The 24828-nt window shown below is 42.5% G+C and overlaps 1 protein-coding gene across 13 annotated transcripts in view; it reads right to left on the reverse strand.

The window, feature by feature from the left end:
- LOC112244788 (calcium-dependent secretion activator 1) overlaps positions 1-24828 on the reverse strand; it is a 150184-nt gene that overhangs the window by 87944 nt on the left and 37412 nt on the right. For all 13 annotated transcript variants that reach the window (XM_024412584.2, XM_024412582.2, XM_024412583.2 and 10 more), the window contains exons 2-3: positions 13820-13933; positions 2201-2533 (exon numbers count right to left, since the gene is read on the reverse strand). In XM_024412584.2, the coding sequence (XP_024268352.1) occupies positions 2201-2533; positions 13820-13933 (447 nt within the window). The remainder of the gene's footprint in view (positions 1-2200; positions 2534-13819; positions 13934-24828) is intronic.

Below are 24828 nucleotides of genomic sequence, written 5' to 3' on the forward strand. Positions count from 1 at the left end.
TCCGTGTGTGTGTCCGCGTGTGTCCGTGTGTGTGTGTGTCCGTGTCCGTGTGCGTGTGTGCGTATCCGTGTCTGTGTCTGTGTCTGTGTGTGTGTGTGTGTGTGTGTGTGTGTGTGTGTGTGTGTGTGTGTGTGTGTGTGTCCGTGTCTGTGTCTGTGTGTGTGTGTGTGTGTCTGTGTGTGTATATTTCAGGCATGTGTGTTTGTTCCAGACAAATCGTAAATCAATCTGAACAGGTTAGCTCTTTGCTGCAAGCAAGCGGCCCTGACCTAAATAAAATAACAAGTTGTGTTGACCTACTAACACTGCAGCACAGCCTACCATTTCCATGGCCCCCAAAAAATCTAAAGGGCCAAAAGAACATACAGAAAGCGATGACATTGAAAATGTAGCTGTGTTTTCTTTGTCTGCAGGGCTTAGAGCATGTTTAGAGGGATTGCACACCACACCACCACCGCACAATGTCCTCATTCATGACCTGACCCTCCACTAGCGGCTCTACTCTGCTCCGCTTTGCCACCAGGCAGCACAGGAAAACTAGGTTAGCTATCTTCAAAGGATGAGCAGGGAAGAATCTAAAGCACAGTGAATTTGTGGAAAGGCTATGGGAAGATTCAGAGGGGATGTGCTTTATCTCAGCGTGAGACAAACCTCCAACAAATATAAGGTTCAGAGAGAGAGAGAGAGCGAGACAGAGAGAGATGGAGCATGGATCGGAATTTACGATCAATCTTTAACTTCACATTGTAACCCAGTCTGCATTCACAATCTGCCATAAAACTTCAGTTGAAGGAAAAACACGTCAGTTTGTGTTTAAATATTAAAAGTAGGCACTGTTTGTTTAATTGCACCTGAGGATACGCCATTGGGTTTGCAACCTTTCAAATTTTATACAACATTAATGACAAAGAAAAGAGTAAGAACTTCTTCGCTCAGACAGAAATTAAGTTGTTTCAACAATTCATTGCTTTCCGAGGACAACATGCATTAAATTGAAATGGGAGAGAAAGAGATTCTTCACTTGTGTGGTTGCTAATGTATTAAATTATGAGGAAATGTAAATGTACCTTAACTCTGTCTCTGAATGCTTCCTGTGATCAGACTTTAATTAAGCTCCTGGAAGAAGAATATATTAGTGCTGCTATCTGCTCTCTTAGTCTCAGCATTCCCATAGTCTGTTGTAAAAGTGAAGTAGTGCTTCGGGGAGGGAGAGTTATTTTCTGACACGGGCACCCTGGTGTCCACCATTATCCTCTAGCAATCTCAACATGTCACTCTTAATAGGGTGGAGATTGAAGCGCTAGGCTATAAGACAGATAGGCCTGTGATTTACCAGGGGTGTATTCATTACACTGATTCTGTTGCAAAACGTTTAGCCTGTTGCAAAATGTTTTGCAACAGAAACTGTTCACTCAAAATGGAAAATGTTTTGTTACGAAAACATGAGCTTCTACTGGACAAATTCAGGTTGGTCTCTAACAGTTCTGTTTGCTTACGTTCGGTTCTTAAAATGTAAACCTTTACCATTGCAAGACGTAATGAATATAGCCCTGCTTTGGCTTTGTTCTATCTCCCTCTTGAACATAAGTGTCAGGTGCATGTTATTTTATATTAATTCACCTGATGAACTGCTTTGCTTTATCTTGGCCAGGTCGCAGTTGTAAATGAGAACGTGTTCTCAACTGGCCTACCTGGTTAAATAAAGGTGAAATAAAAATGTTTAAAAAGAAAAAGGCTGTTTCAGCCAAAATAAAAGAATAGGAAGAGCCTGTTTTTGAATGCAAACAGGCCCTCTAGTCAAGGTTAAAAAAAACAGACAGCTACAGTAGCAAAATCTGTACAGCTGCAGGTATAGCCTATACAACAGTAGCAAGTGCTGCACTGTTCTTGGCCTTGCGTTGTTTTTTGTTTGTTCTTTTTACTAGGTGAGGCTTTGCTCATGAGGACAACACCTCACCCAGCAGGCAAAAATGACTGCAACATCACTACGGCATCATTGCAACCAGTCAGTTTTGCCCACTGGGAAAGATCTAACAGTCATTTTTCAACAGTGATGTACACACACATAGATGTGTCAGAAATAGCAGCCGATGGGCCCTGTCCAAAAGCAGTGCAGGGAATAGGGTGCCATTTCGGACGCAACCATACTTCACAGTGATGCGTACAAACACACCCTCCCTCTACTAACGCCTGCTCTTACCTGGCAGGCGTTGTAGAGCAGCTGGTGCTCAAACTTCTTGATACCCAGAATGTTCTGGAACATCTCGTAGAGCTGGTCCTTGCTGAGGATGAGCTCAGAGGCTGCACTAGCCGTCATGCGTTGCTGAGCCTTGCGTGGGTCCTCGTCCCCGCGGTAGATGGTGTCGAACTTGGCCATCCAGGAGCTGAGCACCGTCTCCTTACTCAGGCCGTCGATCTCGGGCAGGCTGCGGACACGCTTCTCGATGTGCCTCTTGAACACCTCCCTGCAGTCATTGGCTGAGAAGCCCCCGCTCTGGACCATCTTGGCAACGCGGTCGCTTTTCAGGAACACCTGTGGTCACAGAGAAAGATGTTGGAAAGGATCGTTAACCGCACACTGTTGAAAACATGAATACCACTTCAAAAGGAGGCTCAGATTCCAAAAAGATATGATATTTATTAGGACGTGCTCAGCGCAATAACGTGCGTAAATAAGACAAATATTTTGGTTGACTTAACCATCATTAGTGTCATAAAAGGGCGAGCACATACATTTGGCTCGTATAAATGTGGATTACATGACATAATCAAACCTAGGTGCAATAAATACAAATAGAGAATCTGAAAATCTATTACAACAGACAGAGAGGGAGAGCAACGTGACGTCAATGACTGGCAGGTAAACAAGTACAGATTGACAGGGTCAGACTGCTGCTGCAGCTACAGATAATAGTGCATTTCATTTACGTAGCGCTTTTCAGTACAAAGAATCTCAAAGCACCAACGGTGGCATGTCTTCACCTGGAGCAAGAGTGCAACCAGCAGAGCATGTAGTTGTTAAAACATGTGAACATTAAACATTTACACTGCAACTGTAAGAGGCTAACCGCTAAAACGGATCATACAGTATTACCGACGGTAAACAGCGAATAGCTTTTTGTGTGTTTTATTCAGCAGGTCCATTGTATCGAGTAGACTCTATTATGACCATATAGGTTGAAGAGGAATTGACTTTATATAACGACCCCAGACGATGATGAGTCACCCTTTTAGTCTTAGTCTACACTATGTTTCTAATACATTAATATTTTATACTCATCATCACCGGATGTCTTGTACAATAGACACACGTGAGTTGTTATGACTGTCGTGGTGATGTGAGATGTCTGTTCACCATAACATTTAAGACCACACACCAAACCACATAATACCATTCATCACACACAGCCGTTTCTTCATCACTGTGGATCCAATGTACAGAAGTACAAAAGTTAGGGTCATCCCGTGTGTGTCTGTGTGTCCGTCGTCTGGACGCTAGCTAGCTGGGCGGATTGAAGACATGATTGCAACCACTCTTACTCAGGCTGCAATGGAATATGAACCAATGGAAGGTAGCCATCCATGCAGGATGACAAAAAAAGAAAAAAGTGCCTGACTGCAGTACCACACCACAATAATGGTGCAATACTGATGCAGTGTTAGATTTCTTCTCCGTGCTCTACAGTGATATACTGGAGTAATATAACTACAGACATAATAGCAGAGAGAGCAGCATACAGTATATAACGTTTCAAATATTGGGGAGTAATGTTGATGGCCATTGGATGGAAACGCACTTGCTATTATCAGGACTCTCCTTCCAGGCCTCCCTACCCCTTACTCCTGAATTATTCAGACTGAACGGGGAGAATGCTATTCTTTCTCATTTACTCCCAAACTGTGTGTGTGCGTGTTTGTGTTTTAGATTTAATGCGTTCCTGAGAACTACCTGCCAGACTGACTTTCTCTCCTGGTCCAAACCAATCTTACTTTATAGAGCAGCTGACCTACTAATATAATGATTGATGTTGGTCCCACAGTCGGTCTGATGTCTGGCAGATATACTTTGCCTGCTCTCTCTTTAAAAGTACAGGGAGAGATGGGGCTCTGTATTAATATCTGGTTCCTATCCAAGCAGACTGCAGACATTTCACAGAGAGCTACTCTACCTGTGGAGCACCGCTGACAGAAACCACTGCTGGAGAAGCACATCATCTCAATTCAATAGCTGTCGTATTCTGTGGTCATTATCTGGCAGGGATGGAAGATGGACAGGCAGGATTTGTACATCATTAGAAAACATAGAAAGAAATGGTGGATTGATTTCTGAGTTTGTTTCTGATAGACTCCACTGTTTTATTATCCTTTATGTCCCTTTGTGCTCCTGAGTGATGCAGCGGTGTAAGGCACTGCATCTCAGCGCTAGAGGAGTCACTACAGTCCCTAGTTCGATTCCAGGCTGTATCACAACCGGACGTGATTGGGAGTCCCATTGGGCGGCGCACAATTGGCCCATCGTCATCTGGGTTAGTGTTTGGCCAGGGTAGGCCGTCATTGTCAATAAGAATTTGTTCTTAACTGACTTGCCTAGTTAAATGAAGGTTAAATAAAAAAATGTACAGCCCTTACAATTGAAATTGAATGAATGCATGGCAATTATGACCAGCATTCACATAGAGAGACACCTAATACCCCATCCATCATCCATCACCATTCTCTGATATTGGTAGTGGTGGTTGTTCTCTGTGTGTAACTTTTACTGTCTCTTGTATGACTTTCAGATTCATTGATTACCTCTCTAACTATAGTGAAGCCTATAGAACACTGGCTGTATCCTGGGCACGACAGAGATCAAAATGAAATACAATGTTATTTGTAACATGAGCCGAATACAACAGGTGTAGTAGACCTTACAGTGAAATGGCGGCGGAAGAAATGGCAGCAGTTTTACGGACGCCAAACCAATTGTGCTATTATGTGGGGTGTTTTGTGTTATTTGTCATTTATTTTGTACATGTTTCTGCAACCGTATCTTACGGCAAAAAATAGCTTCTAAAAATCAGGACAGCGATCACTCACCTCGGATTAGACAAAGATTTTTTCTTCAACAAGCCATACGCACAGGACATTCTCCAAACACCCGACAGAGCCAACATCCCCGTTAAGAGGAAGAGGAAGCGACACAGGTACAGAGGACAAAGAGCCGGATGCCTGGTCATGACCCGGAAAAGGCGAGATGGAAAGCTGACGGTACCGTCAATACTACTCACCAACGTGCAATCATTGGACAATAAACTAGACGAGGTACGATCACGAATATCCTACCAATGGGACATGTTTCACGAAATCGTGGCTGAATGACGACATGGATATTCAACTAGCAGGATATATGCTGCACCGGTAAGATAGAACAGCACACTCCGGTAAGACGAGGGAGGGCGGTCTGTGCATATTTGTAAACAACAGCCACAACTCAATCCTCCTGATTTCCTGATTACAAGCAAAAACTAAAGCAGAAAGCACCAGCACTCGGTCTATAAAAAAGTGGTCAGGTGAAGCAGATGCTAAACTACAGGACTGTTTTGCTATCACAGACTGGAACATGTTCCGTGATTCTTCCGATGGCATTGAGGAGTACACCACATCAGTCAATGGTTTTATCAATAAGTGCATCGAGGATGTCGTCCCCACAGTGACTGTATGTACATACCCCAACATGAAGCCATGGATTTGTCGTGATGTTGTATTAGTTAATGTGACGACTGTTGCTCATCGAATGATTAAAGGTTTCTAATTGCGTGATTAACTGAATCAAGCAATTATTAACTCTTTAACCTGGGGCACCATGTGAAAATTAGTTTCATTGAGTTTCTATTTCCCAAATTAACTCAAAGAATATCAGAATACCGATTTTACAACAGCTGCTAATTCATCAGTTACAGTCTCGTTCTGAACGTCGCATAATCCGGGAATCTGCACGGACCCGGGTCTCACCAATGAGTTCGTACCACACCAATCTTGGTTGAGTATTTATTTACTAGAAAGCTAAAATGATGATAAAAGATACACATACACAAAAACACATTCTAGGCTATTGATTAGAACTTAGTATAACGGGCCAACACACTATGGCACGTGTTACCCAAAATGGGGATTTAAAAGAGAAAAAGAGAAAGTACACGAGAGAAATATACATTTGGGTGAATTTGTCAGCTATGCTTATTCTAACCCTAGCCTTGCCCCAAACTGCCGCTCTTATGCTGCTCTTATGGGTCAGAATATAATAACGTAATGACCTTACGTGGGGAAGGTCTCCGTGGATTCTCCGCGTGGACCGTTCAGGCTGCTCAATGACACACTTCTCCGGCGCAACTCTCTGGTTGCCCTCACGATGTCAGTGTCCTTTTGGCTTAGGAGTCTGTTCCCTCGCCCTTGCTCTGGAAGGGCTCTTCTGAGGACAGACAGCTCTGTAGCTCAGAGCTCACAGCGTAGGAATGAAACAGTGTAGATACCACGATTCGATGGGGAGTGGAGGCTAGGTGTTTCGACTTGAATTCACCCGCTTAGACACAGCTATTCATCCATAGCTTGGGTAGAAAAAGATTTCTTTGTCTTCAAACTTGTGTTGCGTTTTGGGTCCATTGACTTTTTAGACCTCGGCTGAAGCTTGGGTCACTTAGTCTGATCTGTTAATTCTTCACTCACAGGTTTTATACCCTCGGGTCAGAAGTGGGCGTAACCTCCTTTTGGGCAATTCTCTGGGCGTACCAAGTTAAGAGCAAGGTCTAGATTTGACTGAAATCCAATTTTAGACAACTAACGTCAGATTTCATCTTTACCAAAACATTATCTTTGATTTGGACATATCCCTCAACATAAACAAGACTAAGGAAATTATTGTGGACTACAGGAAAAGGAGGACCGACACGACCCCATTCTCATCGACGGGGCTGTAGTTGAGCATGTTGAGAGCTTCAAGTTCCTTTGTGTCCACATCAAACAAACAAACTTTCATGGTCGAAACACACCAAGACAGTCACGAAGAAGGCACAACAAAGCCTCTTCCCCCTCAGGAAACCAAAAAGATTTGGCATTGGTCCTGAGATCCTCAAAAGGTTCTACAGCTGCAGACCAGTTCTACTGGTTGCATCACTGCCTGGTATGGCAATTGCTCGGCCTCTGACCGCAAGGCACTACAGAGGGTAGTGTGTACGGCCCAGTACATCACTGGGGCTAGGCTGCCTGCCATCCAGGACCTCTACACCAGGTGGTGTCAGATGAAAGCCCTAAAAATTGTCAAAGACCCCAGCCACTCCAGTCATATACTGTTCTCTAAACTACCCCATGGCAAGCAGTACCAGAGTGCAGAGTCTAGGACAAAAAGGCTTCTCAATAATCAAATGGCTACCCCGACTAATTGCAATGTGTGCCCCCCAAACCCTCTTTTATCGCTGCTGCTACTCTCGGTTTATCATATCTGCATAGCCACTTTAACTACCCACTCATGTACATACTACCTCAATTTGGGCCGACCAACCAGTGCTCCCCCACATTGGCTAACCGGGCTATCTGCATTGTGTCCCACCCACCACCCGCCAACCCCTCTTTTACGCTACTGCTACTCTCTGTTTATCATATATGCATAGTCACTTTAACCATATCTACATGTACATACTACCTCAATCAGCCTGACTAACCGGTGTCTGTATGTAGCCTCACTACTGTATTTAGCCTGTCTTACTGTTGTTTTATTACTGTTACTGTTGTTTTAGTAGAGGTAATTGAGGTAATATGTACAGTTGAAGTCAGAAGTTTACATAAACCTTAGCCAAATACATTTAAACTCATACATTTAAACTCAGTTCCTGACATTTAATCAGAGTAAAAATTCCCTGTCTTAGGTCAGTTAGGATCACCACTTCATTTTAAGAATGTGAAATGTCAGAATAATAGTACAGAGAATTGTCTATTTCAGCTTATATTTCTCTCATCACATTCCCAGTGGGTCAGAAGTTTACATACACTCAATTAGTATTTGGTAGCATTGCCTTTAAATTGTTTAACTTGGGTCAAACTTTTCGGGTAGCCTTCCACAAGCTTCCCACAACAAGTTGAGTGATTTTTGGCGTCTCCTTCCTGAGCGGTATGAATGCTGCGTGGTCCCATGGTGTTTATACTTGCGTACTATTGTTTGTACATATGAACGTGGTACCTTCAGGTGTTTGGAAATTGCTCCCAAGGATGAACCAGACTTGTGGAGGTCTACATTTTTTTCTGAGGGGTTGGCTGATTTATTTTGATTTTCCCATGATGTTTGAAGGTAGGCCTTGAAATACATCCACAGGTACACCTCCAATCGACAGAAGCTGCTAAAGCCATGACGTCATTTTCTGGAATTTTCCAAGCTGTTTATAGGCACAGTCAACTTAGTGTATGTAAACTTCTGACCCACTGGAATTGTGATACAGTGAATTATAAGTGAAATAATATGTCTGTAAAACAATTGTTGGAAAAATGACTTGTGTCATGCACAAAGTACATGTCCTAACCGACTTGCCAAAACCATAGTTTGTTAACAAGAAATTTGTGGAGTGGTTGAAAAACTACTTTTAATGACTCCAACCTAAGTGTAAGTAAACTTCCGACTTCACCTGTACATGTAGGTAGGGGTAAAGGGACTAGGCTTAGAAAACAAACAGAGAGTTTCATTAGCCTAAAAAATGCGGGGGTCGGGATTCAATGCAAATAGTCCGGGTAGCCATTTGATTAGCTGTTCAGCAGTCTTATGGCTTCGGTGTAGAAGTTGTTAATAAGCCTTTAGACCTTGCCATGCGGAACCAGAGAGAACAGTCTATGACTAGGGTGGCTGGAGTCTTTGGAACTTTTAAGGGCCCCTAGGGCCCCTGTAGCGCCTTCCAGTTGGAGGCTGAGCAGTTGCGATGCCAGGCGTGATGCAACCAGTCAGGATGATCTCGATGGTGCAGCTGTAGAACTTTTTGAGGATCTGAGGACCCTTGCCAAATCTTTTCAGTCTCCTGAGGGGGAATAGGCATTGTCATGTCCTCTTCACGACTGTCTTAGTGTGTTTGGACCATGAAAGTTTGTTGGGGATGTGGACACCAAGGAACTCTTGACTAAGCACGCACCTCTGAGGGGCCCCTGTGTTTGGGATCAGAGTGGCAGATACATTGTTGCCTACCGTTACCACCCGAGGGCGGCACGTCAGGAACTCCAGGATCCAGTTGCAGAGGGAGGTGTTTCGTCCCAGGGTCCTTCGCTTAGTGATGAATTTTGTGGTCACTATGATGTTGAATGCTGAGCTGTTGTCAATGAACAGCATTCTCACATAGGTGTTCCTTTTGTCTAGGTGGGAAAGGGCAGTGTGGAGTGTGATTGCGCCATCTGTGGATCTGCTGGGTTGGTATGTGAATTGGAGTCATTCTAGAGTTTCCAGGATGATGGTGTTGATGTTAGCCATGACCAGCCTTTCAAAGCATTTCATGGCTACCGACTTGTTAAGGGTCAGTAGTCATTTAGGCAGCTTACCTTTGTTTTCTAGGGCACAGTGTCTATGGTGGTCTGCTTGAAACATTTAGGAATTACAGACTCAGTCAGGGAGAGGTTGAAAATGTCAGTGAAGACACTTGCCAGTTGGCCAGTTCATGCTCTGATTACATGTCCTGGTCATCCGTCTGGCCCCGCGGCCTTGTGAATGTTGACCTGTTAAAAGGTCTTGCTCACATCGGCTACGGAGAGCGTGATCACACTGTCATCCGGTACATCTGGTGCTCTCATGCATGCTTCACTGTTGCTTGACTCGAAGCGAGCATAAAAGGCATTTTGCTCGTCTGGTAGGCTCGTGTCACTGGGCAACTCGCAGTTGGGTTTCCCTTTCTGGTCCGTAATAGTTTGCACACCCTGCCACATCCAATGAGTGTCAGAGCCGGTGTAGTAGGATTCAATCTTAGTCCTGTGTTGACGCTTTGCCTACACGAAGACTGGGTTCGTGCAGATAACCAACAATTTACAATGTTTGGAATGAGACTAACGTGAGGTAAATAATAATTCATTAATTAGAAGACTAATTGATCAGATATTAAAATATCTGAAAGTTATATTAGGAAAATTATAACTTTGTAATCTGAATATTTTCCTTGGTGCCCCGACTTCCTAGTTAATTACATTTACCTAAATAGTTAATCACATAACAATAATTACAGAGAATTTATTGGATAAACTAACAGTCTTCAGTTTAATGATGCCAAAGACATGACAGTGTGATCAATAGAAGGAGCCGGTACTCCTCCATGCAGACTGCATGTGTGCGTGTGTGTGCGTGTGTGTGTGCGTGCATGCGTGTGCGTGCGTGTGTGTGTGTGTGGCGGCAGCAGCCAGGGAAGGGACAGACAGTTCTCAGGGTCATCCTCCATCCCCTTAATGACAGAGTGATGGGGAGTGAGCAAGACAAGGCCATTGTCATAGCATCGGACGCACACACACATCAGAGAAACTGTCTATCAGGCCCCTGCATCCATTACACTGTGACAGCTAAATTGTGGCCACATTGTCCGCTGTGATTAAACACTAGTGACACACTACAATAAGAGGACAGTAGTTTTAACCCTGTTATGTTATGTCTTTACAGCACTGAATTAAATAATCACGTTGATGTGTATGGGTAGAGAGAGAGCGAGAGTGGGGGTTGAGAGAGAGACAGAACAAGAGGGAGATACCTTTCTTGCACAAGCCTGTAACAGTAAATCTATTTGTCCTGTTTGACATTGGCGCATTGAGTTATTCTAGGCCCAGGAAACAGATAGACACCTGTATTTGGGCATGTCTCAATAGACAGGAAGAGGCAAAGAGAGATGGATGACTCTGTACGTGTGAAAATACAGCGTGAAGCAGACCAAGTGTTTATTTTTTTTTGTATGGAGGGGCAATGAGAGCGGGTTGAATTTTGTCAACATAAAATGTAATTGCTCATTTGCTAAGTGAGGCTAAGTTTTATAATGTTTTTGTTGTTACAATTGTATTGATATAAGTGGATATACGTGGAATCTTTTAAAAGACAGAACACAGAACACCCTTTTCACTATTTACACAGCTGACCAGGCTCTGTCAGACCAGGCTCTGTCAGAGCTGTCAGAGCCTTTATTGCCCTGCAGAAAGCATTTGTTGAACTGAAATGGGTACATAATGCAGGTAAAACCTTGAATTACTGGCATCCTAAGTAAATATGAACAAAAAAGTATGTGAAAAAATGTCATTGTTGTTTATCAGTTTGATCTTACACTCAAAATATCATATGAATCTAAACTTTAACTGGGTTAAAATTGTTTAAAAAAAACAAAAAAACAATTGTCATCAATAAATAATCGTTTTATTCAAAAATATACATCACAATTATTGGCACACTTAGAAATTCTCATGAGCAAAATGTAATTGATGTATATTTCGATTAATATTGTACTTTCTAAAGTTCATCTGAGTCTTTGGGAACTCTTAAGTGGTAATCCACAACTTCCTGTTTCACTGGGGTATAAATATGAGGTGACTCACAGACTGAACTCCCTTTGTCATCTATCAACATGGAGTGTTTCTGTATGGAGGAATGGTCTCAAATCTCTTCCTATGTGTTCTCCCACCCAATGAAACATTATAGGAGACCACTCAGAGCTGTTATCTTGACAAAGGGAGGGTGCACAAAGTACTAAATATATGGGTGCCAATGATTTCTTGATGACATTTTTTTTCTTTTAACAATTTTAACTCAATTAAAGGTTAGATTCATATGATATATTGAGCGTAATATCAAGCTGATAAACAACAATGAAATGCTTTTCACAGCCTTTTTTGTTCATATTTACTTAGGGTGACTATTTTTTTTGTATATAAAGCCCTCTTGCATAAACTTCTGCCATACCTTACCTCATTGTTTACCTTCAGACATATAAGTTACCAGACCCGGACACGTGGATGGCTAACACTGGAGATCCCTTCGATCTTCACCAAGGTACCTAAATCTGCTTATAGTTTTCATTCATGTGGAATGATATCCAAAACTGCTTAAAAACTGCTTGGTGGAGATGGTGCATCGCAGGCAATTCAGATGGATGTTAGAGGCCCTTTTTACTGAAGATTGTGTTTCTTTCATATGATTGTTTTTGCTTTTCATGTATCGTATAATTGTTGTTTATTGATGTGTTTATGCTGGGCTCATCTGTGAAAGAGACCGTTGTGTCAGCATGACTCCCTGCTTAAATAAAGTTTAAATAAAACCTTAGAGAAAAACAATGTTACTATCAGATTTGTGCCTGTTGTTCACGTGCGAATCTGCCATCTCATTGGCTAGAATCTTGTCTTTATTCCCATAGTTACAGTATTGGATCCTGCCTCTTGTCAGTATATACACTGAGTGTACAAAACATTACCATGACATAGACTGACCAGGTAAACCCAGGTGAAAACTATGATCCTATGACCACCTGTTAAATCCACTTCAATCAGTGTAGATGAAGGGGTAGAGACAGGTTAAAGAAAATATGTTTAAGCCTTGAGACAATCCAGACGTGGATTGTGTATGTGTGCCATTCATTAGTGTGAATGGGCAAGAGCAAGACAAAGGATATAAGTGTCTTTGAAGGTGGTATGGTAGTAAGTGCCAGGTGCAACGGTTTGTGTCAAGAACTGCAATGCTGCTGGGGTTTTCACGCTCAACAGTTTCCCATGTGTATCAAGAATGGTCCATCATCCAAAGGACATCCAGCCAACTGTGCCAAGCATTGGAGTCAACATGCCAAGCATTGGAGTCAACATGGGCCAGCTAGCATTATGTGGGTAAACACTACAGTATGTCAATTGAGTCGCCGTTTTGTCTAATTAAATACAATTAACTTGTTTTCAAATGGATTGCTTTGGTTTTGGAGCTCCTTCAAGGCATTGCATGATTTGACTTAATACAACATTATGATATCCATCATACAGTGCCCTACAGGTATGAACGTACAGTAAAGAAGCCCTAGGACAGTATAGTATGGGGACTCTGAGTATCCTATGTAGTGGGATAGCGGACAATACCCATATAAGGGTATTTTTATCTGCACAATAATTCTCTATTATTGTTGAACTGGTTGAATTGTGACTGTAATGTAGGTGGGAGTACGATGGCAGCCTCTTTAGCACAAGTGTGTTAGCTAATCCATATAGTCAGTGAATAGATGTGATGTGCACACGACACGATGCATCATCTCATCCACCATTTTCCCCCCACAGAGCACAGCAGTTCCCTGGAATTCAGGCCAAAGCAACAGAGCGCTGAGAAACTGAGCAGCCGCTTCCATCCCACTACGAGTGATTCCTAGCCCTACAGATAGAGAGAGAGAAACTAATTCACTGAGCAGCACTGAGGAAGAGGCACAGTATCTCTGCCACTCTGTTTTCAGCAGCACTGACAGACTGTATCTCAACAGCTCGGAATTTGATTTATTAGGAAAAGCTCTGATTTACAGTTCCGGGAGACAGAGGGAGCTGGGGGGTCTTTTTACGACTCTCATGTCTATGCTAATTGAGTTACAGCAGTAAATGGCAGCTAATCAGCCTGGTCTATTACATTGAATGCTAACACTATCTCAGCACCACAACACATAGGAAACACAGGGTTAAAACACGTGATAGCGGTCTCTGTAAAGAAAGAGAAAAGGATGGTTCATTTAACAAGCGTATTGTAACAGTGGTGTGCTGAGAGACAGTCGGCGGATGAGATGACACATTTGTAGGTTAGAGAGAAAGAGAGAGAGAGGAATAAATAAATATGTACCTCATAGTAGCTCTGGACTGCGTTGATGAACGCTTCATCAGCCACTATCTGGGTGTCTCCATTGAGGAAAGCTTTGAAGCGGTCGTTGGTCTGCCGGAGCTGCTGCTCTGTGATCTGGGGAGGCAGAAGGCATACAGAGGATCCTTCAATAACACAGCCATATCACACAGAGGACACCTCAATCAGAGTCATAAAACACAGCCATGGGGGTAGGGATAAATCAACCTGTTACATACGTATGGGTTATGGCTATGGAAGACAGTTGACGTACGTTCATCAAGATAGTTCAGTGTTTTGAGAAGATACATTTTTGGGTTATTTTGATAGCTCTTGATTTGATTGCTTCTGATGAGGGAGGGTTGCTTGCTTAGCATGAGGAAACAGTATGTGTATAAACGGTACATTTCTAACAATTATATATGAAATATATGTTATGTTGCCCCTTCTGTCTTTGCTAGGATTTGTGTAATAATGTCTCTCAATGAAGTACAACCTGTAGTAAACACCACATGCCAGAGAAACAGGCTGTACCAGGAGCACCTCTCATTTAAAGAGCGATTGCCCATAAAAGCAACTAATCCCTTTGAAAACGACCTCTGTGGCAACGATATTAGTCAGAAACATGTATTCTAGTGTCAAAATGTACTACAATGTGTAAATAGGATCATTTGTGTCAAAGTCATTGTAACGCAGACGCTGGGAGTCAGGAAGCAAGTACAGGGGGTGAATTTAATAATACAAAAAACATGGAACAATACAAAACAAGAGCAGCGTCTGGACATGAGAAACATAACTAATACTGCCTGCGCAAAGAACCAAAGGGAGTGACAGATATAGGGGAGGTAATCATAGAAGTGATGGAGTCCAAGTGTGTCTCATGAGGTGCAGGTGTGCCTAACGATTGTGGCAGGTGTGCGTAATAATAAGTAAACTGATGACAATGAGCACCAGAGAGGGGGAGCGGGAGTAGACGTGACAGCCATGTCTAAAATGGAGTTTGGAACCTCAGTGAGTCACAATGTGAGTACTCAGTGAGTAAATGAAGGTTTGGTTTGGATTACAATTATGTCAACAAGTCATGCCCCCTTTTATCAAGCTCACAAGCAAATCGCCCTTCCTCCCCCTTCACTTCCCTTCAATGGGTTCCATTGTTTGATTGACCCCAATGCGTTTCAAGAACAGCAGAATGAAAAGCCTTATAAGGATTGACAATGCCTCCACAGCTAAAGTTCTATAGTTTGCATGCCCTGCTGAAGGACCCTAGTCTGGGTACCAGTCTTTTTATCTAACATTCCAATCCTTGGCACTCAAGGCCAGTTTATTTTAGCAAATGACAGGTGTGGCAAGGACTGGAATGTAGTCGCTGAACAGAGACGCAACCAGGCTGGAAAGACCCTAGCTGGTATGCGGAATAGATGCTTGGAGTTTGTCTTGAATTGAATGGTATCAGTCAAGATGGGGAAGGAGAAACCCTGTGTATTCTGCACCAGGATCAGGGAACTCCTGTTGTATACGGGACAACACACAGGAAGGTATGACCACTCTGACGTGTTTTCTAAGGTAGCCCCATTACCACCAGACAAAATGTCAATAGGCACAGCATCTGCATTGGCTGGGAATGACCATGAAAGGTGAAATGTGCACATTGTTATATTAGCAGCTTCTATTATGTAAAGGTAGTGGATGTTCCTCAGAAGAGGAAGGAGAGGGCATCCTCCTCAGTGAATTTCATAAAAATCTAAATAGTGAAACATTAACAAAGTTATCCTTTTTAGATAAAACTATACAAAATATATTCACATGACCAAATAATTGATTAAAACATACTGTTTTGCAATTAAGGCATATAGTAGCCTCAGCAACACTCTGTAGGGTAGCACCATGGTGTAGCTAGCCGGAGGACAGCTAGCTTCTGTCCTCCTCTGAGTACATTGACTTTAATACAAATCCTAGGAGGCTCATGGTTCTCACCCTTTTCCATACACTTACACAGTAATTACAACTTCTGGAGGACGTTCTCCAACCTATCAGAGCTCTTGCAGCATGAACTGACATGTTGTCCACCCAATGTCCACCCAATGAAAAGATCAGATGATAAATCTAGTACTGAAAGAATAAACTACAGCTAGCTACCACTGCAGTGCATAAAATGTGGTGAGTACCCAGCTAGCAATGAGGAATCGGCCCAGAAGCGGCCCTCTTCCGGGGGGCCGGAACTGATTGAATCGGCACGGAATCGGGTGTAGGACTGCCCAGAAGCGGCTCAAGTACATCATGCCGTTTCCGTCTATCAAAAATTCGGCCGACTTTGTCTGCATCTTACCAGAATCCCCCCAGAAGTGGCCCGATGCAAATGTAAATACATGTACACAAAATTACCACATTTAGTAATTTTAAATAATATTATTATACATTTTTTGTGCATACAAATTATACCCATCCAGCACCATACACCTGGTGACCGTGTCAGCGTGCATGCGCCTGGCCCGCCACAGCACGATGGGACAAGGACATCCAGGACAGCCAAACCCTCCCCTATCTCAGACAACGCTGGGACAATTGTGCGTTGGGTCTTCCGGTTATGGCTGGCACAGGTCTCAAACCAGCATCTGTAGCAACGCAGTTTGAACTGTGATGCAGTGTCTTAAACCACTGTGCCACTCGGGAGGCTCCATCCACAAGGTTTTAAATGCTTATCAATTGCCTTACACAAAGTATCAAAATACTAAATTAATACACACATTTTAATTGTATATTTTGATCACAGAAACAATGAGAAAATATGGAAAAATAAATGATGAAATGTTAATTATATAAAGCAGCCTGTGTAATCATCTGCCAGAGAGTAGGCCCAAGCCCCAAGTAATACATCTGGGCCAGATAACTATCACCGGAATAGGCCCGAGCTCAATCCCTGCACCCTAGCCATAAGTAATACTGCCTAGGGCGGCCCAGACTCGGGCCACATGACATCGGCTGAGTCTGACTCTCAGTCGAGTCCCCCGACTCTCAGCCGTTATCGGGCCAGATCCACTGTGCTAGCTGGGTAGCTGACTGAGAGAAAGACAGAGTTAGTTGAACAGTTTCTAACAAATACATTTCTTCCAAAATGAAGGAGAAGCAAGAGAGTGAGCTAGCTATATTTGGTTGCATTGGTTTTTTTACTTTCACTTTCACTTAGTTGGTGAATCTAGCTAGCTAGTTTAGCCTACTCAAACTCCGGCTCAAACAAAGAAGGATGACATGTTAGCTATCTTGCTTTGGCTATCCAGCACTGGAACTCTTCCAAGTCAAGGTAAAAGCTTTTGGCTTAACATTATTTATTACCAATCGGGCTCGCCGCGGGCTCGCCGGTGTAACTGCTAAACTGCTTTCTGACTGTAAACTGTACTGCACGATTGTAGCGGGTTAACTAATACGTTAGTTCTAGTAGTTCTTGACTATGATGTGAGAACTATGTAGACTGTGTGTAGCGGTCATGATTTGAAGGTTTGGCTTGGAAAGGTTTTTTCGCCTGGTCACAGACAGCTGATGTGTTGTGCACTGAAGTCCACAAGCAAAGGGAAAGGTTAGAGGAGGAGAGCATGTACAGTAGATGGTTGCAAGAAGGAAGTATATATACAACAATCAAAGTTATCACAATGTTTTTATGTGGCTGCTATGAATGTGAACTTGTTGCATGTGATCAGGGGAGTGTTCATTCCGCAGATTCTGTTAACTTTTCTTGAACGGAAGCAAACGGAACAAAATGGGGATAAACATACATGAATTTGTCCAATAGACACTCTCATTTGCAACTGTTGGACTAATGATTAGACCCTAGATCAGCTAGATGCAGGCAAGAGTGTGCAGGGCAGTATTGAATGTGTCACGGTCTGTCACATTGATTACTCAAAATTCTCTGACCTGTGCACCTACATTGTAAACTTTCATTCATAGGCTAGGTTGTAGCAACCTCATGATGGGTACAAGGAAAATGTCAGTATCATGTAGTAGCGTAAACCTATCGATGTTACATTGAACTGGGTGAATGGAATATGAATGACAGTCATCCAATATGCTGAAATAGAAATAAGGCCATAATTGTATATTTTGATCACAGACTCATAAAATAAATCCTTCACCCTCATCTTAAATGACACCGACCGCCACTGATGTAAAGGGTTGTCTATTCTACAGTACCTACACACGTATCTACCTACACATGGTTAATGTTCCTGAGTGGCGCAGCGGTCTAAGGCACTGCATCTCAGTGCAAGAGGCTTTACTACAGTCCCTGGTTCGAATACAAGCTGTATCACATCTGACCGTGATTGGGAGTGCCATAGGGCGGCCCACAATTGGCCCAGTGTCATCCGGGGTAGGCTGTCATTGTAAATAAGAATTTGTTCTTACCCGACTTGCCTAGTTAAATAAAGGTTACATTTAAAAAACAACTGGAGGCAACTGCAGTGCAATCAATAGGAGGTGAACACTGGCTGGTGCTGAAAATATAACTAACTTAATATGCAAGTGTTGCACACCAACAGATGGAGAACACCTACACCGGTCAAGCAATTTATTTCAACAATAATCTTCATTTTAATTTGACTTAACAAACATCAAGAGGGCTTAATTGGAGTCTACTTCTTTGGAGCCTAGACCTACATAAAATAACAACTGACTATGAGGCTTAACAGCCTAATAGAAGTAGTTTTTTATTTATTACTACTTACAATTGCAACTGGTCAAAAATGTAGCATCCTACATAAAACAATCATTTAAAGAAAAAAAGTCTGCACGTTCGAACTAAAACAATGTAACTAATAATGAAAAGCACACATTTGTAAATCCCAAACTCTAAAAGTAATTAATTGTGACATTGTGGTTACAATAAAGGATGTAAACAGCTGTGTTTTTATTTACAGTAGTGACGGACAACTGGAGGCATTTTGAAAACAGCTTTTCAAACACTTGCTTTTCCACAAGTGTACTGTAGCAGTTGAAGCCCATTATTCAAAATGTTCCTATTGGCAGGACAATAGATTTTTTTATAGCCCAGCTGCTGTTGTGAAAATCCCTCAACTTAAGTTCTCTAAAGTGTTACATTTCTAACTCAAAACAGCAGTACAGTATTTCTTCATCAACATCTTTATGCTTTCGTGAATAAAATAACGGGAAAAAAATATATTCAAATGCGGATGTTTTGTTAAACTACATTTTAGTCGCACTTCTACCCAGCTCCACGACCACAGGTAAAACCTTGCTGAGATGATCAATGTATTTGTTTGTATTGTCAATATCTCCAGCAAAAACATCTCGATGGCCTTGACCAGCTCATCGTTGCTTGTCGGCTTGGCAGAGTTATGGAGGAATGTTTTCAGTTGATGCCAAACAAGTTCAATCAGGTTTAAATCAGGAGACCTACATGTAGAGATGACAAAAATAGTTTTAGATATACAGTAGGCATACTGAAGGTGTTGTAGGTATTTTATTTATTTATTTTAATTTAACCTGTATTTTACTACAGAAAGGTCTACTTACTCTGCTGGCATCTTGACCCAGTTTTTGCCCTCATTTGCAATGCAAACCTGGGCGACGGTCTGTTTCTGTAGTAATTTTAAGCAAATTTCTCAAGGGCCATGGTTGATTCGTCTGCAAAGATGGCGTCATTGAATGTCTCGCCAGCTTTTATCAATGCCTGGACCTGCAGGACGCTAAGTTCTTTGTTTGTCCGACAAATCATTGGGTCGAAACTACATAACAGTACAAAACAAGCGAACACACATGGGTAATGTTTTGAGAATGTTTTATTAATAATATAAATCTAAAACATATGAACTCAAAAAAAGAAACGTCCTCTCACTGTCAACTGCGTTTATCTCCAGCAAACTTAACGTGTAAATATTTGTAAAAACATTACAGGATTCAACAACTGAGATATAAACTGAACAAGTTCCACAGAAAAAAATCAAAAGTAAGTATCTGTCAGTATCTGGTGTGGCCACCAGCTGCATTAAGTACTACAGTGCATGGACTTAATGCATACTACAGTGCATTAAGTACTACTCCTCATGGACTGCACCAGATTTACCATTTTTTTTGTGAGATGTTACCCCACTCTTCCAACAAGGCACCTGCAAGTTCCCAGACATGTCTGGGGGGAATGGTCCTAGCCCTCAACCTCCGATCCAACAGGTCCCAGACGTGCTCAATGGGATTGAGATCCGGGCTCTTCTCTGGCCAAGGCAGAACACTGACATTCCTGTCTTGCAGGAAATCACGCACAGAACGAGCAGTATGGCTGGTGGCATTGTCATGCTGGAGGGTCATGTCAGGATGAGCCTGCAGGAAGGGTACTACATGAGGGAGGAGGATGTCTTTCATGTAATAAACAGTGTTGAGATTGCCTGCAATGACAACAAGCTTAGTCCGATGAGGCTGTGACACACCGCCCCAGACCATGACGGACCCTCCATGTCCAAATCGACCCCGCTCCAGTACAGGCCTTGGTGTAACGCTCATTCCTTCGACAATCTTGATCCAAGATGGCGTAGCAGTGCAGGCGAGTTTTGTTCGTCCTCTCATGTACTTTTGCATGTTTTCGTCTTTTTTTTATATATATTCCGGTAACCTGCCTCACCCAATGTGATACGGAACCGCTATTATTATTTTTTTTAAACAGCCATACTGCTCGTTCCTAACCTCCTAGCCATCAGAAGCTAACCAGCTAATTAGCTACAAGCTATTTAGCCACTGCTAGCGGCCTTTACCTTCTGCACAGGTACCAGCCTACGCTCAAGGTATTATACGATATCATAACCGCCATGGATAAAAGACAGTACTGTGCAGCAGTCTTCATCGACCTGGCCAAGGTTTTCGACTCTGTCAATCACCGTATTCTTATCGGCAGAATCAATAGTCTTGCTTTTTCTAATGACTGCCTCGCCTGGTTCACCAACTACTTTGCAGACAGAGTTCAGTGTGTCAAATCGGAGGGCATGTTGTCCGGACCTCTGGCAGTCTCTATGGGGTTAACACAGGGTTCAATTCTCGGGCCGACTCATTTCTCTGTATATATCAATGATGTCTCTCTTGCTGCGGGTGATTCCCTGATCCACCTCTACGCAGACGACACCATTCTGTATACTTCTGTCCCTTTCTTGGACACTGCGCTAACTAAACTCCAAACAAGCTTCAATGCAATACAACACTCTTTCCGTGGCCCCCAACTGCTCTTAAACACTAGTAAAACCAAATGCATGCTTTTCAACCGTTCGCTGCCTGCACTCGCCCGCCTGACTAATATCACCACCCTGGACGGTTCTGACCTAGAATATGCGGACAACTATAAATACCTAGGTGTCTGGCTAGACTGTAAACTCTCCTTCCAGACTGATATTAAACATCTCTAATCAAAAATCAAATCTAGAATTGGCTTTCTATTTCGCAACAAAGCCTTCTTCACTCACGCCGCCAAACTTACCCTCGTAAAACTGACTATCCTACCGATCCTCGACTTCGGCGATGTCATCTACAAAATAGCTTCCATCACTCTACTCAGCAAATTGGATGCAGTCTATCACAGTGCCATCCTTTTTTAAACCAAATCACCTTATACTTCCCACCACTGCGACCTGTATGCTTTAGTCGGCTGGCCCTCGGTACATATTCGTCGCCAGACCCACTGGCTCCAGGTCATCTATAAGTCTATGCTCGGTAAAGCTCCGCCTTATCTCAGTTCACTGGTCACGATAACAACATCCACCCATAGCACACGTTCCAGCAGGTATATCTCACTGATCATCTCCAAAGCCAACACCTCTTTTGGCCGCCTTTCCTTCCAGTTCTCTGCTGCCAGTGACTGGAACGATTGGCAAACATCGCTGAAGTTTGAGACTTATTTCCCTCGCCAACTTTCAACATCAACTATCTGAGCAGCTGCAGCTGTACATAGTCCATCTGTAAATAGCCCACCCAATCTATCTACCTCATCCCCATACTGTTTTTTTATTTTATTTACTTTTCTGCTCTTTTTGCACACCAGTATCTCTACTTGCACATCTTCATCTGCTCATTTATCACTCCAGTGTTAATCTGCTAAATTGTAACTATTCGCTCCTATGGCCCATTTATTGCCTTCCTCCTCATGCCTTTTGCACACACTCTATATATACTTTCTTTTTTCTACTGTGTCATTGATTTGTTCATTGTGTTATTGGCTTGTTTATTGTTTACTCCATGTGTAACTCTGTGTTGTTGTCTGTGTCACACTGCTTTTCTTTATCTTGGCCAGGTCACAGTTGCAAATGAAAACTTGTTCTCAAGTAGCCTACCTGGTTAAATAAAGGTGAAATAAAAAGTAAAATAAATGCAAGTCCGACCATCACCCCTGGTGAAACAAAACCGCGTCTCGTCAGTGAAGACCACTTTTTGACAGTCCTGTCTGGTCCAGCGACAGTGGGTTTGTGCCCATAGGCGATATTGTTGCCGGTGATGTCTGGTGAGGACCTGCCTAACAACAGGCCTACAAGCCCTCAGTCGACCCTCTCTCAGCCTATTGCGGACAATCTGAGCACTGATGGAGGGATTGTGCGTTCCTGGTGTAACTCGGGCAGTTGTTGTTGCCATCCTGTACCTGTCCCGCAGGTGTGATGTTCGGATGTACCAATCCTGTGCAGGTGTTGTTACACATGGTCTGCCACTGCAAGGATGATCAGCTGTCCATCCTGTCTCCCTGTAGTGCTGTCTTAGGCGTCTCACAGTACGGACATTGCAATTTATTGCCCTGGCCAAATCTGCAGTCCTCATGCCTCCTTGCCTAAGGTACGTTCACGCAGATGAGCAGGGACCCTGGGCATCTTTCGTTTGATGTTTTTCAGAGTCAGTAGAAATGCCTCTTTAGTGTCCTAAGTTTTTATAACTGTGACCTTAATTGCCTACCGTCTGTAAGCTATCAGTGTCTTAACGACGTGCCGTGATGCCAGCAGATTACAGATTACCTTTGCCGATTGCTCATCATCTTCATTCCTCGATGGCTCAAAACCCTTAACACAGTTACCATATAAAATGGACTACTTACTACATTTGAAATGTTACCAAAACACTTAGTTTAGGGAGGGAACGTTATTTATAATAAAGGATACATGGAGAAATTTGTACCCCTCTGAAATGAAAATGGACAGCCCTCCCTTCAGTAAAATATATTTGACCTAAACACTCCCTGAATACTTGGAGAGAAAAAAATTGCGTGACCCTCCCCTATACTCAATATATTAATTAAAACAAAGTGGATAGCAGAGAACATACCTACCATTAAACTTCACTTCTTGTACAGACCAGAGCCTTAAATATGCCGTTTTAGAAATGGTTCTTCATTCCGTAAGCATTGCATGGCAAAGCAGGAATTGTGATAGAGCACAGGGCTGCGGGCCAGCAAACCACATTTGACAAAAGTAGGGGTGCAAAGATCACCTTTATAGTAAAATAATTGCATGAATCAATCATCGTGCTTTGCAGGTGCATGAAAAAATTGCCTTTTATAAAATGTCATGCAATTCTACCTAATTTTGCATATTACCTGAATATTGTTTCATATACCATTTACTGAAATAACAGGCTAAGAATGGACAAAGAGATAGGCCATTGTGTTCATTTTAAAATATTTCTCTAATGCCAAATCAGTGTGTCTTGTTTGCAACGAAACAATCCCTGTTCGCAAATAATTAAATCTGAGACTTTATTAGGAATCTGAGCATGGTACATTCAAAAGTTAGGCCTTCCTTTCCACCCCAGACAGAGTAGGCTTACCGACGCAGAAAAATGTTAACTTTAACTGCTGCTGCCATTACTCAACCCAACGAGAAGTGTTTTCCTAAAAGCTGTCTGGGTTTAAACATCTTCTATTCTACAGAAAGTGAATAGCTTAATCAATTGATAGTGACAGAATTAGATTACTTCCCAAAGAAAGTACATTTTTTGTCTCCTCTAAAGCTTGTTTCTAGCTTAAAGCATCGCGGACCAAAGCACAATTACAGGCCTAGATGACTTTATATAATCGGATCTGTTGAATTTTCCTCAAAATCTTAAGATAACAATGGGTAGACCTGTGCTTTTTGACATTTTATTTAATAGAAAGTAGGCCTACAGCATACCCTCTCAATTCATGTCTTCATTTTAACTTCCCAGCTCTTTTATTTATTTTAACTAAGTCAGCAATGAACAAATTCTTATTTTCAATGACAAGTGGGTTAACTGCCTTGTTCAGGGGTACAACAACAGATTTTTACCTCACCAGCTTGGGGATTTGAACTTGCAACCTTTCAGTTACTAGTCCAACACTCTAACCACTAGGCTACCTGCCGCTCCTCACAAACACAGATGTAGGCTATTTAAATAGTGCATCGTGGGTGGAGAAATTGACTGACAAATCTATGGATAGAGCAGCCTATAGCCTAATTTCACATGTTAAACAGGTAGGCCTACCTCTTATTTCTTAAATAGGAAGAAATAGGCTACAATTCAAAGCCCTCTTATTGTTAGTAAAGTCTAATTAAAATGGATACTCCAATTTGCCTGCTTTCAGCACCATAAGCTATTAATTTCTGATTGATTGTGCCGCCGCAATTATAGTAGTAGCAAGCTGTCAACGTTTACCTCCGGTCTTCCTTCCCATCTTCGTGCTCTCCTTCTCAAACTGAACAGAACATTGGGTAATAGACTAGGCCTAATCCAAAATTATTTTAGGAAGAAGCTTTTGACTCCTGAACTGCCACTGTAGCCCTACACAGCACAGCTATTGGTTATGTATCACACAAAAAAGGTTTTGATCGGCAAGGGCAGAGCAGGCCGGGGCTCAGGTTGGAATATCCATTGCAGTGTGTAATGCAGCCTAGTTTTATTTACACCATCCCAGCAGCTTAGAAATATAACTTTACTTTGTGCTTCTCCGAGCATGCACTTCGTAGCCTATAGTCTATGGCGTATTTGATTGAGACCATACTAAATAGCCTTTAGGCGCACTTGATATT

This window comes from Oncorhynchus tshawytscha, linkage group LG02 (assembly GCF_018296145.1).
Source record: "Oncorhynchus tshawytscha isolate Ot180627B linkage group LG02, Otsh_v2.0, whole genome shotgun sequence".
Lineage (NCBI taxonomy): Eukaryota > Metazoa > Chordata > Actinopteri > Salmoniformes > Salmonidae > Oncorhynchus > Oncorhynchus tshawytscha.